Consider the following 17579-nt stretch of genomic DNA (forward strand, 5'->3'; position numbering starts at 1 on the left):
TTTTCTTTTCAATGCCTATATAAGGCATGTTGTACACAATCAACATAATGTGAAAAATATAGATCATTTCACTTCTCTAACATGGTATCGGAGCCACTCTTGTTGAGGCACACCAGAGTAGTGTACGTACTACCATTGATACAGCACATATTATTACAGCCTTGGTCCAACACTCCTTAGGTGGGATCTTGGTTTTGGGTCCGTCCCCAGTCGATTGCGGTCTCCTTTGAGATGTTCTTCTCTTTTCTTGAGTTTTGGTGTCCTCCGTGGCGGTGCTCCTTCCGCCGTTAAGTCGTGCTCTTCCAGGGGTACTCCTTTGCTCGGACCCCTAGCTAGACCCGATTGCTTCTTCTGCGTTTTCATCATTTTGAGCATGGTTCCTCGCAGTTCGTTCCTTCGGCCTCGTGTAGGCCATCATGGCCATCATGACCTTACTTGTATATGTACCAGCACATAGACGAAGAAGAAAACGATAACACCAAAAATCGTGTTTGTCCCTGTTTTTACATACCCATAAGGAAAACTTGTGAAGGAAGCTAGGGATTGATGACTTTCTATTGATCAGTGAACAAAAGATCCATGTAGATAAGACGCTCCTCTATGCTGCAGCTTAAATTGTGGGACGTGAGGACCAATTCCTTTCACTTGCGGGCTGGGTTCATGAGCCCTACTCTGGAAGATCTTGCCATTATTCTTGAACTACGCTTCACAAGCCTAGAAGCTAACAATGCTCTAGAAATCCCTGATAACGTCTCATTCTCCTATCCCAAAGTTAGGGATACGTCCTACTCTTTCTAGTTGAAAACATATGCAAAAAACAAAGAAACGTTCTCTGATGAAGAGTATACAAGGTTTTCATTTTTTGTGTCACTGCATCCAAGAACACTCAGGATTTCACCAGGCTTGCTCTTTGTGCCTGGGAGGTTCTGAGATGCCTTTATATATGTAGGACTTCTTATTCAAAATATCAGTCACAACAACTTCTTGTGTTGGTTCATCTTCGACGTTGGCCACCATGTAATTGGAGTATTTGTAATAGGTTCCTTTCAATAAACTGGATATGCCTTCCTCCTCTTTAAGGACTTTTCATAGTCTTCTTGGTCTTCATGGTGGTCATTATCTCCTGTTCCCTGGGCATGATATTGACATTTTCTATTGTGGTAGATCATAAAAAACTACCTGGCTCGCTTGCTGCTTGGGTTATTGAACCAAACTCCCTTTTATCGAGGTCATGGTTGTTCTTCATGGAGGTTGTTGGAGCACTAAGCATATAGCTCATCACACTTCGCTGGAATGTAGGCTTTATGCTTGTTATTAATGTAAAGAGAATAACGGTTTTCATTCTTAACTGCTTCTGGTCATTGAACGTGGCAAGGCGGCATTGACTTTCAAGGTGTAGGATGAAATAAGATAATTTTGGAGCATATGGGCTTTAAACTCTTTCATTTTCAGAACTTCTTTAAGCTTATCCAGCTAAAATATTTCACATTTAATAACAAATCACTTCAAAATAGAAGAAACGACTATAACAATGAATCCTTGCATTTTAGCTATTTTGGACAAAGCTCTTTAAGACAATCTTGGCTTCCAACAACTATTCGCGGATTCCATCTCAAACTCTCCCTGCCTTCTCCACATGTCTCTTGGAGATTGGATGAGAGCTTCTAAAGGTAAAATCCTATATTGTCACGTGTCATCAGATGATTAGAGATCACTTCTGACACAAACAATAACACAAAAATTGTAGGACAAGGAGTAAAGGAAGTGTTAAATTAATGATTAAGTGTTAAAGTAATGATTAATGTGACAACTCTCTTAGGCATCTTAGAGGATTTTGTCTTTGCCACGGCAAGTGGGTTTGAAGACATCCAAAGGAAGCAATTATCTAATAAAGAAAGTAAGTAATTTGATTTATGCGAGGTTTACTTATGAGAATTGTTTTTCGATAATAAATTAATATTTATTGTCAATTGATCGAAATATTACGTCGTAGTTATGATTAGGCCAAGAATTTCTTAATTACTTATGTAAGGTTATTTATTAATTTATTATTCTTTGAAGAGATTAGCAAATTAGGCAGTAATAATTTGAATTTCAATGTTTATACTCGTATCATCAAAGTATTAATTTATTGTTTTAACTCCATGCTTGTTCTCTTCTGCGCTGGATAGGAGATCAGTCGCTTCTGGCAGTTGGGGATAGGAGCGTTTGGGCTTTCGATGGTGTATGTGTGTTCAGGTGTGCCAGGATTTGCTGTCAGTCCAACGATTCTTGATATGAGGATTCTTGCACCAAATCTGACCTTTCACTGAACGAGCTGTGTATAGTCTAAAAACACAAGAGCTGCTAGTTCGAGGTTGCCTTCCGAGAAAAGGATTCTTATTGAAATGAAATGAAAAGAATTCTTATTGAAATGAAATGAAAAACAACACATTTCTAGAATGCATTAGAAATTTAATTAACTGAGAATATATTCTGGAATATATTGAGGGCGTGCTTTGCAAGTTAAAACAAAATATAGCCACGGAGGCTTGAAAACTAAAGGGTTAAGTTGGGAACTAATTGGCCGGAGCCATGCAAATTGTAAAGATAAGTGATTGGAGTCATTACCTAAGAAAACAGTAAAGTTTTATAGATGCAGAGTCTCTGTTTGACGTGTGGTAGTGTAAATCTCTCTTTTTCATTTTATATTCTTCATGGTGATCATGGTCTTCATCTCTTATTTCTCTAACACGATACTGGCATGTGCAGACGTGGGAAGTAGTGGAAAACTGTCTTCCTCCTTGCCACTAGGCTTGCTGGGTCGAAACTCCTCATAATCGCAATATTCTCAATGGAATAGGCATCATGGTGAGTATCTCAGGTCATGTTCCTTCTTCAAGGTGGATGTGGGAGGATTGAAACATGCATCTTGCTTCACTCTCATGGATTGTAGGCATTGTGCTTGCGATTAAGGGAACATTCATCATATTGGTAGTGCTCCTATATGCTTGAACGTGGGAAAATTTATGCTTCTTCAAAGTGTAGGACAACCGTGGTTCTGATCTCTAGTTTGGGTGTAGCTGTTAGAGACGTGTCTAAAACTTTTTAAGAATGTATAGGCTGCAAATTTTGAAATGTCTTAGAATACATGTGCTTTTATCTAGCTAAAATCTTGGTTTTCTTCTAACAAAAGGTTTTAATCAGAGTAAAAGAATTATGACAATAGATCTCTTGATTGTAGCCTTTAGGACATAGATCTTCAACCACCCTTGATTTTCAGCAATTACCTTATGGATTTTAACTTAATTAATGCCTTATGGTTAAATCGAAATTGGAATTATAATGTCAGCTTGTTTAATGAAAAATGATAGGAAAATTAGAAATAAATCCCTCAATTAAAAATTATTTTCCAACAAGGACGGTCAAATAAGTTTTGTTACATAAAGTGCATAAGTTTAAAACGGTATTTTATAAAAGTACAAAGACTTATAAACATTCATTTTATTAACTGAAATATCCTCCTCTTCCCCATTTGATACCTGAAATTGGATCCTCCTCCTCCAATGGCTATTGCAGGCAGTCAATGGGTTGGGTTGGTGCACCTAAGTTTAGGGAATACTCTTGTGGTGGTGGCTTGTCACAGCGTTGTCTCCGATGGTTGGATCGAACTATTTTCTTCACTGGTGGCCACGACTTCAAGGTGAAATTCTGGTGAAACCAGCAACAAATGACGGTGAATGATGGCTAGAGGTTGGTCGTGGTGCTTCGATGCTTCACTTTGGTGGGTCAACGGTCTTGATCGGTGGTGGGATGGGGCGGGCCTACTATGCTCGTGGTATTTGCTGATATGTTATCTGTCTCGATATCTTAATATGTTATTTGTTTTATTATATCTGTTTAAAGACTGAAACACAACATAAAAATGTCAAAAACATATATAATATTAGTAGATCCAAAACAAATATAATATCGATAGATCCAAAAAATACCACAAAAGATGTCAAAAACAGATTCTAAATCACTAGATATAGCCTTTTCATTTTCGTTCTTGTTGAATATGTGCCATCTATTCATTGTATGGAAACTGTATCATTGTTGACTTAGAATTTCCATGTAATTAAGACCAAGATTGTAGGACTGAAATTAAGTTAGAGAATATTTCTGATTTATTGTATAGCTAAACATACGATTGTCATTGTAAGTGTATAAAGGAGTCTTCTCCAAGAAATAAAGTTAAGCCTTTATTCATATTATTTGTATCCTTACAAATCAACAGTTCTCTATTTCTCTTTCTAGACACCTAGATTTGATTGAAGAAGAAGGATCTGTAAGGATTTTGATAAAAAAGGGTTGTTTAGAAGAAAAAGAAATATGGGCAGAACTAATCTGTTGGGGTGGGCTAAGTAGCTGTCAGAATAGCGGTCACGGAGCAGCAATATAATGTAGACAGATGGGCATCCATTCGGACTAACGGGGAAGTTGTCCGTACGACTAACGGGCAGTTGTAATTCTGGAAAAGCTTTTGCGAAGAGTCTCGATTTTGACAAAACTCAAATCTCAAGTTGATCTCTAGTTAGGAACGTGATTAATGTTATCATATTCGTAATCATAAACATGTTGGTGGAAGGGACTCCTAGGTAGAATTAAACTCTAATATTTTTCTTCTACTATAAATACTAGTGGTTCATGAGTGTTTTTGTAGAGATAGAAAATTTGGGTTGTACGCAATTAGCATTGAGAGAGAGCAAGGAGAGATAACTTTGTGATGTATCTCTTAGGTTTTGCTTAGGTTTCTTGATGAGAGATGCAAGATGTAGAATTATGAGCTAGATTGGGGCTTATGATAATCTCTTGGGCCCTTGGGTATTCTTGGGTTTCTTGATGAGAGAAAATTATTAGTGTGTGGTTGTACAAATTTTCTATATAATAGAATTTTCTTTGGTTATCTTTTGACAACACCAGTGGTTTGTTCTCTCGTTCAGAGTTTTTCACTTAAATTGTTTGTGTTGTGATTATGTTTCTATTCTCAAGTTCAATTTCTCTTTTGTTCTTGATATTGTCGAAGGAGGATTCTCGGGTAATTTTCCAACAGATCTAGAGGAAAGAGATCGACGGAAGAACTGATTGATTGAGAAAGAGATCAATGAAAGAGGTCAGCGGAGGAAATACTACGAGCAAAGTAAGAAGAAGAAGAAATTTCAATTTTTGCTGTAGGCGAAGGAAGAAGATGTGAAAACGTCTTTTACATAGGTAAAGATATTTTGGTTTGTAAGTAACATTTGTTCTTATTTCTAAAGTAGTATTTTTTTTTAGGTGTCGTCATTGGAATAGATGTTTTACATTTTGTCCTTTTGTGTAAATCTTCCTTTAATGATTAAGCTCTTTTACAACCCTAACTTTCCATAAATAAGTAACATTTGTACTCCTTCAGTCCCATTTTGCTTGTCCTTCATTTTATTTTGGGATGTCCCAAAATTAATGTCACTTTTCTTCATTAATTAATAAATTTGTAGTTGTATTCCAAACTTATCCTTATCAAAAAAAAGTAACACTTTAAATAAGGATAAATTTGAAATAACATACTTTTTTGTGTCCTTGAATTGCATTAATGATGTTTTCTTAAGAAGTTGGATTTTCAAAGGAGGACAAGCAAAATGAGACAGAGGGAGTATAAATAAAAATAGTGACCTCTAATCTAAGTCAAGCTGTAGGGGACCCAGGGACGATGCTATAGAGGGACCAGAAGGGGCACATGTCCCCCCTAGATTTTGAAATGCTTTTCCTATATATAAATGATAGCCCTACATACTATACATAAAATATCCGTTTAGTCTGGTGGTAAGTTGTTAAAGAATAATCAAGCCTCATAGGCTCCTAACAGCACCGTTTTGTTTCTTTTAATACTTAAAGATGATTTAATATATAATTTGTACATGTAGAATTCTAATATTTTAAAATAGAAATAATATCAAATTATTAAAAAAGGAATTGAATTTGAATAGAATAGAATAGAATAGAATAAGAAAATAGGTATGGAGTTGCTATTATATATTTGAAATTCGGGAGTCCAGTTTTTAATAATTATCTTTATAATATATCGTTTTAATGGATAACTAAAATAATTATTCTGGCCCCCTCATCCCCAATCCTGACTACGTCCTTCGGGACCAAAGTCCATATCGGAGTGGAATTGGGGATGGATAACAGTACTAGTCGTTTTCGGATATTGTTTCTTTGCTGGCTTTGTGGCATTTCCTGTGTTTTGTTATTTTACTTTTTTGGTTTGGTTATTCTCTCAAGGGAAGCCGACAACAAAACTTTTCCTTAATTCCACTTTGTTTAATGCTCATGCAATAGTGCATGCATGCATGGCGTATAAAATGGGAGTCTTTTTCTTTTGTCTTTTGGCACATGATTTGTTGTACATGTTCCTAAGTTCCTTTCATGCTTTCTGAACCATAATTATTGTCCTTAGCACGATTATTCGTCACATGTACGTTCTTTGCATAACTCAATTATTAGCATGTAATAAATCATGTGTTTTCTTTATTTTTTATTGGACAGCCTTTGTATGCTTATCGAATAATTTGAGTTTTCTCCGTGTTTTACCTGTGGGTCTGACGATTGATAACATTAGTGCAACAATAAAGAAGAAGATGATGATTATGATGATGATGATGGTCGATTTCTTTCGATCTACACCCTGCTCTACTTCTGTTTTCATATTTGTTTTGATGCTGCCTCAAATTGTCATATCTATCTTGGATGTGGCTTCAAACTAATAGATCTGGTGCTGCAGATGTAAGTTTGTTGTTTCAATCTTACCTCAGTGTGAAGACAAGAGTTCTCTGTTTGTTTTGTGTTGTGTTTTTCGGTTTTTTCCTCCAATATCGGGTTTTCTATCTGGTGTAGTATCTTCGGTGTCCATTGGTACCGGTAGGGTTTAGCTTGTTTCGTTTGTTGATGGCTCTTGTCTTTATGAGTTTCGTCTACCATTGGATAGAGAAAATTTTTACATGATGTGGTACTCTTTATTGGTTCTTAACTAATGCAATCATATATTTTGACCTTAAAAAATTAATTTGAATAATAAGACCATTTAATTTTATGTAGACTTTAAATATACAACCATATTGTGAGTAAATGTTGCTTCATTAATCAGTATAACAACAAAATCAGCACCATTGCTCAATAATACACCAGCAAAAATCAACATTAACTCCATTTAATTAATTGATAATAACAACAATATTATAATAAAAAATGTATAAAAATATATTTAATGGTAATATGAAACAACATGTGTATTATTTTATTATTAATTGATTGAGATAACAACTAAATGTCATTTTAAATCATATATCTATAGTACCTTAAATCTCGTAAGATTATTGGCTTGTTCTGTATTGCATCCCAAGCCAATATTATGTCTTGGCTTTTTTTCCCCTTCAAAAAACAATTCTCCCTCGTCATCTTCCACTATCATCAAACCTTTTTCCAATAATTTCTCCTCCTGCTATCACATCAATAGTTTCAATTGATGTGCACATGTTGGTCAATAAGGTGAGTGTTTTTCTTCTACTATCTTTTGTATTCAAGTTGGCAATGAGCTGATACTCGTCATCTTCCACTATCATCAAACCTTTTTCCAATAATTTATCCTCTTGCTATCACATCAATATTTTCAATTGATGTGCACATGTTGGTCAATAAGGTGAGTGTTTTTCTTCTATCTTTTGTATTCAAGTTGGCAATGAGCTGATACGTTGGATATATATTGATTGTATAATTGGTCTTGTAAGTGAAAGTCAAACAAGCAACGAATAGGAACAAGCCAAAAATACGCATATTATCCACTGGTACGATCATATATTACGAATGTTTTGAGATTAAATTAAATATGGATGTGTTTTTAAACCATATTGAATGTAAACTCACAGACCCAAGTTGTTCAAGTATATAGCAGTTCGAATACTTCAACATATTTAAAGAGTATATTTAGTATGAAGCACCGCAGATTATCATTTAGTCAAAATTATACATTTTTTTGATCACTAAGAATAATCCTAATTAGTCAACTTGTGAATACAACAAAATATGATAAAAAATTATCTTTCATCTTTTCTTGAATCTCTCAATCTTTCATCAATTTATTTTTCCAGATCATTGATATCATTGTAAGATAACAATCACTAACTAGATAATAAGATTAAAACATATTTGTTAAGGTAACAAATCTATTTCAAACTTTGAGCTTTACATTATCAACTAGATAATAAGTTTAAAATCGTCTCATCTCCATTCACTACGAAGTAATGGAGATGAATACCCATGTAAAATGAACCTTTTAAGCCAAACGATCTCTTGTACTGTAACTGAAGATGCTATGAGTTCAACTTTCATTGTGGATAACGCTATACATGCCCATTTCTTACTACTCCAAGATATTCTGCCATTGTCGAGTAAGAAAACAAAACCAAAGATTGATTTTGTTCATCCAAATCTCCTTCCCAGTCAACATCGGTATATGCTTCAAGATGCAGATAATTTTCTTGATAGCATGATTAATTTCCTTATACACATCAATGCATACATTAGGCTTCCAACTACATTGACATATAGAACTCTTTCCATTTGTGCTTTTTCCTATAGAGTCTTGGGACACAATCGATGGCTTAACCCTACGTCTTTTGTAATAGGAGTGTCTATAGGTTTACAATCTTGCATATGGAATTATTCAAGAATTTTCTTGACATACGACTCTTGTGAAAGAGACAAAAATTTATTTGAACGATCTCTTGAAATTTTAATTCTAAGAATATATGTTGTTTCACCCATATCATTCATTTCAAAATTGGAGGCTAATCAACTTTTAATGATATTCACATACTACTTATTGTTACTAGTTATAAGTATGTTGTCGACATAAAATAATAAGATTACAAACTTATCCTTGGACCTTTTAATATATACGCAGTCATCTTCATCAATCATGATGAAATCGTATGATATTATCACACTGTGAAAGTGTATATACCACTTCCTAGAAGAATGTTTGAGGCCATATATCGATTTTAGTAATTGACACACTATGTTTTTTTGGTTGTCTTCTAAGAAACCAACTGGTTGCTATTATACTCATTGGACTACAAGTATTATAATGAATTAATTGCTCTAGTTCCATTTCCCAATGAGATTGCATGTGAAATGGGACTTCAGCTCTTGTTCCATTTCTTGCTATTTTTTTTTTCAATTCGGCAATGCTCACACGTGGACAAATCAATCTTTTCAATATTATCCTATAAGCCATCTTTGGCTAATTAATTCATTCATTGTTAGCCAATATGACCAAGTCGAGCATGCCAAACATTTACATCGACATTATAATCACTAAACGATGTAAATAATGAATAACTAATATTAACAACATTATCACAATTATTTAAAACAACAAAACCATCTAGAAAATATCCAGAATTATAATTACTTGTTCCCAAACATAAGTTAACACCATTGTTATGAAAGTGCATACAACACATCATGTAGGAATAGGAGTCGGCCACCATGCATGTCTAGACAGAACTAGATACAAAAGTAGTACTCTCAAGTGCACAAAGAGTTTTTACCTTCTTTGGTTAATTGGAGTTACTAGCAAAGCGATCATTTTTGTCACAGTTATAACATTTCACCTTTGTGATGTTTCTCTTTCCTTTATTGTAATGCTTGGATTTACCTTTTTTACCTCTGTTGTCCTTAAATCCACCTGGGTGATTGAGCATGAAGCATGAAGCTCCTTGAGAGCTTGAACTGGTCATACGAATTTCAGTGTTAGGATGAGCTGCTTGGAGGCGATCCTTTTCTAGTTCAAGATGCCACATAACATCGTCAATTTTTTTCATGCTTTCTTGTGTGTTCCTTGGATCTTCAAATCTTCCCAATTTTGAGGCAAAAAGTTCGATGAATTCTTGCACTTGCTACTCAACAGTCAAGACCTGACTAGCTTCTTTCAACTCACTTCAAATGATGTCGCATTGTCTGATCACGAGGATTTTTGTAAGTCTCAAACATGATAGTGAGCTGACGAGGTTTGGTTACGATCGTTCTACTAAACCTCGCAACCAAAGCTTCCCACATTTCTTTTGCGTTATTAAAACATCTGAACTCTCTCATAATATCATTGTCCATACTACTGAGGAACATAATGCGAGCAGTTTAGTTCATCTTTTTCTAGACAACATGTTCCTCTTTTTTCCTTATATGTTGAGCACTAGTGCCATCCTCAAGTTCATCTATTATTTTATTCAACGCTTCAAGAGACTATTGTTCTTCTAGCACATATTGAATTTTCGTACTCCATGTTTCATAATTGTCACTGACAAGTCGATATTATATATATATATATAATATTTGTGTTCTTATATTGGATCTTTCATGTTTATTTGGTATCCCCTATCACATTAGGTCTATTTTGTGCTTTTGTAGGTGCAAGAGCAAATGAACTCAATATGGGCTTAAAACAAGTCAATTGATGTGCTGCCATTCGAGTGCCCAAAATTTCACTACAGAGCTCCAAATTCAGTAATTTCAGTGGCACTAGAAAGTAGACTTCTCAAGCTTCGCACGGATATCAAGTTTCCGTAATTCGGATCACATCTGAATAAGTTATGTAGTTTCAAAGTCGAAGTAAATATCTGGAATTGTGCAGAAAAGTTAGTCCATCTCCTCTTTTTGTTCCATTTGAAGCCCACTTAAGGGCCATCCCACCAAGCCCAGAGCTGTCGTGTACTATGGAGGATAGGATCTTCAACCAGAAATTGGGGAGAGTGGCTTTGAAATTAAAAGAATTTAAAGCCTAAAGAGAGCCAAGGGCCCCGTTATTTGGAAATAAAAAGCAAGGCTTCTCTAAAATCCTATTAGAAGCCATCGGGTAAACGGCAAATGTCATTTTAGTAAACACCTTATTAAAGTTGGATACATAGGTCAAAGAAAAAAAATACTTTGTCATATAAATACTTCTTATCCACATAAATACCTAATTTAAAAATTAATAATCACATAATCTCACATTTGCCATTCTTCTTCAATAGCCATGGATATAAAAAAATACTTAGATCTAAGACACCTACTCTCTGATATGGATTTAATTGCAAGCACACAAATCACACAAGTAATAAAGAGATGAGTAAATTATTGTTTCTACTAGGAATGTGTTGGCAATAGAAATCAATGTCAAACAAGCAACAATTATGCAAATTGGGTAAAAAGGATGAGTGGTTGGTTTTGATTTTAACTAAACTAATTAAAAAAAACAAAGACAAATCAAACACAAGTATGTAATCGAAGATGGAAAATACTAGGGTACTTAACTTCACCTCACCTATCCAATTCCCTTAATCCCTAATTCATCTTTCAATAATGACAATCGATTTCTCAACCTATTCAATGTTCCATTCCTAGATACATCAAACGTATTTTTAATATAAATCCCTGTTATTCCTAACAATCGGATTAATATATCAAAAACTCATTAAGAACTATGAAAATCATTTAGCGATTGTATAAGTCACAAACCTATATTTCTATGGTTCATGCGCCCTACGTCATCTATGGCTTGAGGCAAACCCTAGATATATCTTTCCGGTCTCAATCTAGGCAACAAAGCATTTAGATGGTGTAGTAACCGATTTTCGTCCGGTCAAAAACAATACAAAAATTCAAAGCCTGTTTTTGGACCCACAGGCCTATAAAACTCATTTCCTTGGCCCATGAGCACACAAATATTCATAATTCATTTCTTTGATCCATGAGCCCACAAGTACCCAAAATTTTGGTCTAGCCCACCAATGAATCAAAACTCTAGAAAATATTTAGGAATAAAAGGAAACAAAAAACATAAAAATAAAATAAAATAAAGTTAAGAAATAGACAAAACAATGGGTAGGAGAGGGAGGTAGCGTGAAAGAAGAAAAGAAAGGACAAAAGGGGTATAAAAAGGAGAGTAGGGTTTAAAGTTGAGGGGACATGTTAGGGGGGTTTAGAGGCTCTTGGTAAGAGGGTCACTATACAGGAAGAAATCACAAAGGGTGTTGCTATTTAGACCTTTTTTTGTTATTTAGACCCCATTGATTAAATAATTCTGGGTATTTGAGCCATGTTGATGTTTGATTGTCTTATCAACCTGTGTTAGTGACAAATATAAAGTAAAAGAAATAATGAGGGAGACAGACAAGATTGGTGACAATGATTAAGAGAGAGAAAGATCAAGAGGGAATTATCAATTGTTTAATATACACATACATATATACATACACATATATATATACATACGTTTGTTTATGGACAGATAATAAGAATTGATATATATATAACTGGAAATACCCACAATTATCTAAAAACCTAATTCATATACATTATTATCGTATAAATTATTAAATCCATACATAGATTTTATCAAGCAAGCTTAGTGTTCTTGTTTTTTTTAGAAAAGTGACAAGGTTAGCAAAGTGCTGTCTTATTAAACTCGTTTCCCAAAAAATACAAAGTAGAGCTAGGCTTTTGACATTTTGTTATAGACTGCATCGTTATTGCTCAACCTTTCGCCTTTGGATTTGTCATAAATATTTAACCATATAATTTAACCAATTCAAGAGTATGAGAAGGGGGTCACCCCTTACCTCATTCATTCTCCTAACAACAAATGGTCACTAAATATCCAGATGGGGAGGGGGGTTAAATTATCAATTATTCGTCACTCTACATAAAGTCTCTAATGTCTTGACTGACTGAATCAAATATCGAACTTCACTCTTATAGTCTAGTAGTTTTATCACAACTCCTCTTGCAAGTGTGATATTTACTTTCTAGCTTGAAGACTAGTGAACCACCCGAGTTAATTTAAAACCGTTGATCCACCTTCATACCCAAAACCCAAACCCAAACCCAAAAGCTTTATCCAGTGCCCACTCTCCACCTCCAGATCCAGAGACTTACCCAATCGTGTACTTCGTCGGCCAACGCCCGCAGTGTCACCACCGACACTCCTGCTCAACATTGTTTGTCACCACAGTAAACTCATACTATTAGCTCTGTTCGATCGAGGTCCAAGGAAGAGGAAAGTGAGGACTGAGGAGGAGGTAATAGTAAGATATGATAGAAAGAAATATTAAAGTCGAATAGATGAGGTGAGAGAGAGTTAGGGAAGAGATTAGGTGAGAGAGAAAAAATGCTGAGTTAGAGATGAGATAAAAGGTGAGAGAGAGAAAAAGGTGTGAGCCGTGAGGTCACTGAGGTGTGCTTTTAGTCATTGTCTTTTTCTTCTTTTTATATATATTTTTTTCCCAATCAAACATGTATTTCGGTCTATTGTTATTAGATATTTAAATCCATATTCAAACATATATTTTTGTCTTTGGCACAGATGTTGTTGGGTACGGGGACTATCTTATTGCGGTATTGCCCTCATTTCATGGCATCAAGTGAGCTTTGTCACTTCTGTGAGTGGATTTCTATACTATTGGATGAGTGACACATAATCTATATAACCAGTCGAGCCTCCCCTTTGGCTTATAATCATCATTCTCCCATTAAAGGTTGAGAAAAAATGGATCATTTCAAATTATGGGGTGAAGAGTTAAGATTGTCAAGTGGTTCTAGTGATAAGGTAAATATATCAATTTTAATTTTTTAATTATTATTTTGATTAAGTGCATATATTTAAGTGAATTTGTATTGTTGGCAGGATGATATTGATAAAAATGAAATAAAACAAGAAGAAGAACCTGATATTGTAGATGAAGATGAAGAAGACATTGAAGTGGATGTTACAAATGAATTTTTCACCAATATGGTATGCTAAATAACTAAATTACTACATGTCTATATTTTGTTAATTAGGAAATTATCAGAAGAGTACAAAAGTAAATATTGAATAAATTAATTGTTAATATATATTTAATTTTTGGAATATATAAATATCAATTAATTTATTATTATGTTAATTGTTTTAAGAGTAAAACGAATTCAATTTAAATAATAAATTAATTGCGCGTTTGACTCGAGTCACGTGTTAATACATTGAACATGGAACACGAAGAAACATAAAAGAAGAATATATAATACGTAGTTTTTCTTATTTATGATGTGTATTACGTACTTACATATATAATACATGCTATATTTTGTTGATTTCTAACAAAATTAATATATTCTCAGGTATTCAATTCACGTCAATCATTAATTGAATGGGTGTAGAATACTGGGCGTAATTTGAGTTTTGTTATTATTATTAAAAGGTCAGAAATTGATGGATTCGGGAGGAGACACAAATTATTGTTACAATGTGATCGTGGTGGCACCTACAATAATAAGAAAATCTCCACAAGGTTAACTGGCACAAAAAAACGAGATTGTCCATTCAGAGTGAAAGGGATGAAATTGAAGACAAATGATGATTGGATGGTAAGAGTAGTGTGTAGAGTGCATAACCATTCTGCGGCATTATATATGGAGGGTCATTCATATGTCGGTAAGCTTTCTGCTGCTGAAAATGAAATATTGATAGATATGTCAAACAATTTGGTGAAGCCACGGAACATCTTGTACACGTTAAAGAACAGGGATCCGAACAACGTGTCCACCATTAAAACTATATACAATGCACGTCAGAAGTTTCGAACTGCAGAGAAAGCTGGTAAATCCCAAATGCAACAACTCATGTCATCTCTACACCAGTACGAGTACGTTTTCTTTACTCGGAGTAATGATGAGACGAATCAGCTTGAAGAATTATTCTTTGCACATCCAGGCTCGTTAGAACTATTGCGTGCATTCCCGCATGTGTTACTGATGGATGCTACGTATAAAACTAATAGGTTTAGAATGCCTCTATTTGAGATTGTGGGCGTGACTTCAACGAAGATGACATTTTGCATAGGATTTGTTTTCTTACAAGCAGAAAAGGAGGACAATTATACTTGGGCACTGAATTGTTTGCGGTCAACATTGGATGAATCAACTTTTCCAAGAGTTATTGTAACTGATAGAGATTTGGCATTGATGAGGTCGTGTGCCCAGGTATTTCCCGAGTCGATGAAACTGCTGTGTAGATGGCACATCGACAGAGCTGTTATAGCTCACTGCAAGAAATCATTTCCAGACAATGCATCTTGGGATGCATTCTACTCCATGTGGCACATATTACTGGAATCAGAAACTGAAAATGTGTATCATTACAATTTATCTGCTTTTGAGGTAAATTTACAAAGCTACTCCAAGGTCGTGAATTATATTAAAGATGTATGGTTGATGCCATATAAGGAGATGTTCATAACTGCCTGGACAGACACATATATGCATTTCGGCAACCTGACCACTAACAGAGCTGAGAGTCAACATTCGAAGTTGAAACGATACTTGGGCACATCACAATCAGACTTGGAGTCATCAGTGTTGTCTATTCATCAACTTATCCAAGGTCAGCTAACAGCAATAAAAGCTAGTTTGGAGAAGAGCAAAAATATTGTCCTACATCGATTCAAAACGAGTATGTTCCGAGAATTACGGGGTTTTGTCTCAGTGGATGCGTTGAATCTGATTTGGTTGGAATTTGAACGATCTAAAGTTGTTGGAGAAGACATCTACTCTTGTAGATGTAAACTTCGTACGAGTAATGGACTGCCATGTGCGCACGAGCTTGCAATATACACGAATGAAGATCGTCCTATACCACTTGCTTGCATTGATAAGTTTTGGAAAAAACTGGACCTATTGCCAAGTGTCTCACATGTCAATGATGATATCGATTGTAGTGTCGAGCTACAAATGTTCACAGAACAATTTAAGCATCAATCAAGGCCAGGTAAAGTCAGTCTACTAAGGAAGTTGAGGGAGATAATTAATCCATCAATAACTGCTCTTCTTCAACCAGTTGTTAAGACAAATATTCGTGGACGCCCCTCCTCAAAGAAAAAAGTAGAGAAATCAACTCGTTGTAATCAGAACGCATTCGATTTTGTTCAGAACGATTTGAATCATTCTCAAGGTCTAGGTAGACACAATTATTCATCAGTTCGCCCCTCCTCAAAGAAGAAAGTAGACAGATCTACTAGTGGTGATGCGTCTGCATTCGAGTTCGTTCAACAAGATTTTTGTTCTTCTCAGGAACCAGGTAGACACAGTTGTTCATCTCTTTACAGCACCCCACCACTTCCTACGCAAAGGATTTCAAGATCGAGGTCAACTGCCTATGAGCATGTATATCTTAGTCAGTTCCCACCTATATTGCATCCTTACATTATGTTCGTAAAAGATGTAAGAGCTGATGGAAATTATGGCTTCCGGGCTATTGCTGGATTACTTGGTTTTGGAGAGGATGCATGGGTAAACGTTCGGCATAACTTGATTGACGAGTTGAGAACATTTTGGGCAGAGTATGTTGATCTATTTGGTGGTTATGAACGGACATGTTCCATTTACAACTCACTTGACTTTTGGGAACCCGATAGACCAGCACCACTTCAGAACTGGATGACAATGCCTGACATGGGTCATTTGATTGCTTCAAGGTACAATGTTATATTACATCTCCTTAGTTCTGAACAGTGCTTGACATTTTTACCACTGCGATCAATGCCTCCCCCGCTGCATGAACATGTTACTATCACTATCGGGTTTGTTAATAGTAATCACTTTGTCCAGATTGCCTTAACAGAGGGTTACCCGATGCCTCCCATTATGATTCAATGGTTTACATATAGATATGATTGCGCAGCTGCATGGGTTACACCGTACACGGAACAACTTGCATCATACATTCAATGTAGACGTTCTACATTTCCTTCTGAAACCATTGTATTATAATTTACATAATTGTAAGAGTATTGAAATGTTATTTGTCTGTATTTTAGTTGAATATTTGACAAATTTAGTTAGCCTATATAGTCCCGCCGATGTCATCTGTGTCATGATTACTTACAAAGCTATGCCCTATATATTATAGGAGTGAAGAAAGTAAAAAAAAATGGTCCATATAGTCCCGCCGCGTGTAATTCGTCATCCCATGGGTCCCGTTTGAAAACCTGTGACTATAAGCACACCATTTCTCCAACTTCTACGAGCCAAAGTCAACAAATTTGACTATGAAGTCTAAAAAAGATTAAAGGAGTCTTTATTTGGTTTATTGGGTATGTAAAGAGAAAGGTTCTTCGGCACAGAGTGAGGGAGATGTCTGAGAAGAAAAGCCTGCTAAATTTTGTTTTTTTGTGGCCAGTGGGAAGGAAGGGATTAGGGCACTTGAGAAAAAGACAGTCGGACAAGACAGTTGAGAGAAAAAGTAAAAAGTAAAATCCTCAAAATATAATATTAAAAAAATTACTGTAAAGAACATGCAGTGTGTGTCTGTCTTTCATGTTTTGCATTGGAAATTGCATTCGAGAGCTGGGAAAGCTATTCCCTATACATTATAGGGGTGAAGAAAGTAAAAAAAGGGGTTTATATAATCCCACCGAATCACAAAAGAGATCTGGTATGGCAGGAGAGGGCGGCTGCACAGGAGCAAATGGAGAAAAGGTGTAAGAGAGATGAGATTTTGGCAGAAAAAA

The 17579-nt window shown here is 35.3% G+C and overlaps 1 protein-coding gene across 1 annotated transcript; it reads left to right on the top strand.

The window, feature by feature from the left end:
• Nucleotides 1-12355: 12355 nt before the first annotated feature.
• Nucleotides 12356-16919, top strand: LOC119983993 (protein FAR1-RELATED SEQUENCE 5-like). Its single transcript, XM_038827733.1, has 2 exons — nucleotides 12356-13642; nucleotides 14298-16919. The coding sequence occupies exon 2, from the start codon at nucleotides 14410-14412 to the stop codon at nucleotides 16837-16839; it is 2430 nt and encodes an 809-aa protein (XP_038683661.1). The 5' UTR covers nucleotides 12356-13642; nucleotides 14298-14409; the 3' UTR covers nucleotides 16840-16919.
• The last annotated feature ends 660 nt before the right edge of the window (nucleotides 16920-17579 follow it).

This window comes from Tripterygium wilfordii, chromosome 18, assembly GCF_013401445.1.
Source record: "Tripterygium wilfordii isolate XIE 37 chromosome 18, ASM1340144v1, whole genome shotgun sequence".
NCBI lineage: Eukaryota > Viridiplantae > Streptophyta > Magnoliopsida > Celastrales > Celastraceae > Tripterygium > Tripterygium wilfordii.

Bases quoted from the DNA above. Each gene is read 5' to 3' on its own strand.
- LOC119983993 (XM_038827733.1), top strand. From the start codon at position 14,410: ATGAAATTGAAGACAAATGATGATTGGATGGTAAGAGTAGTGTGTAGA.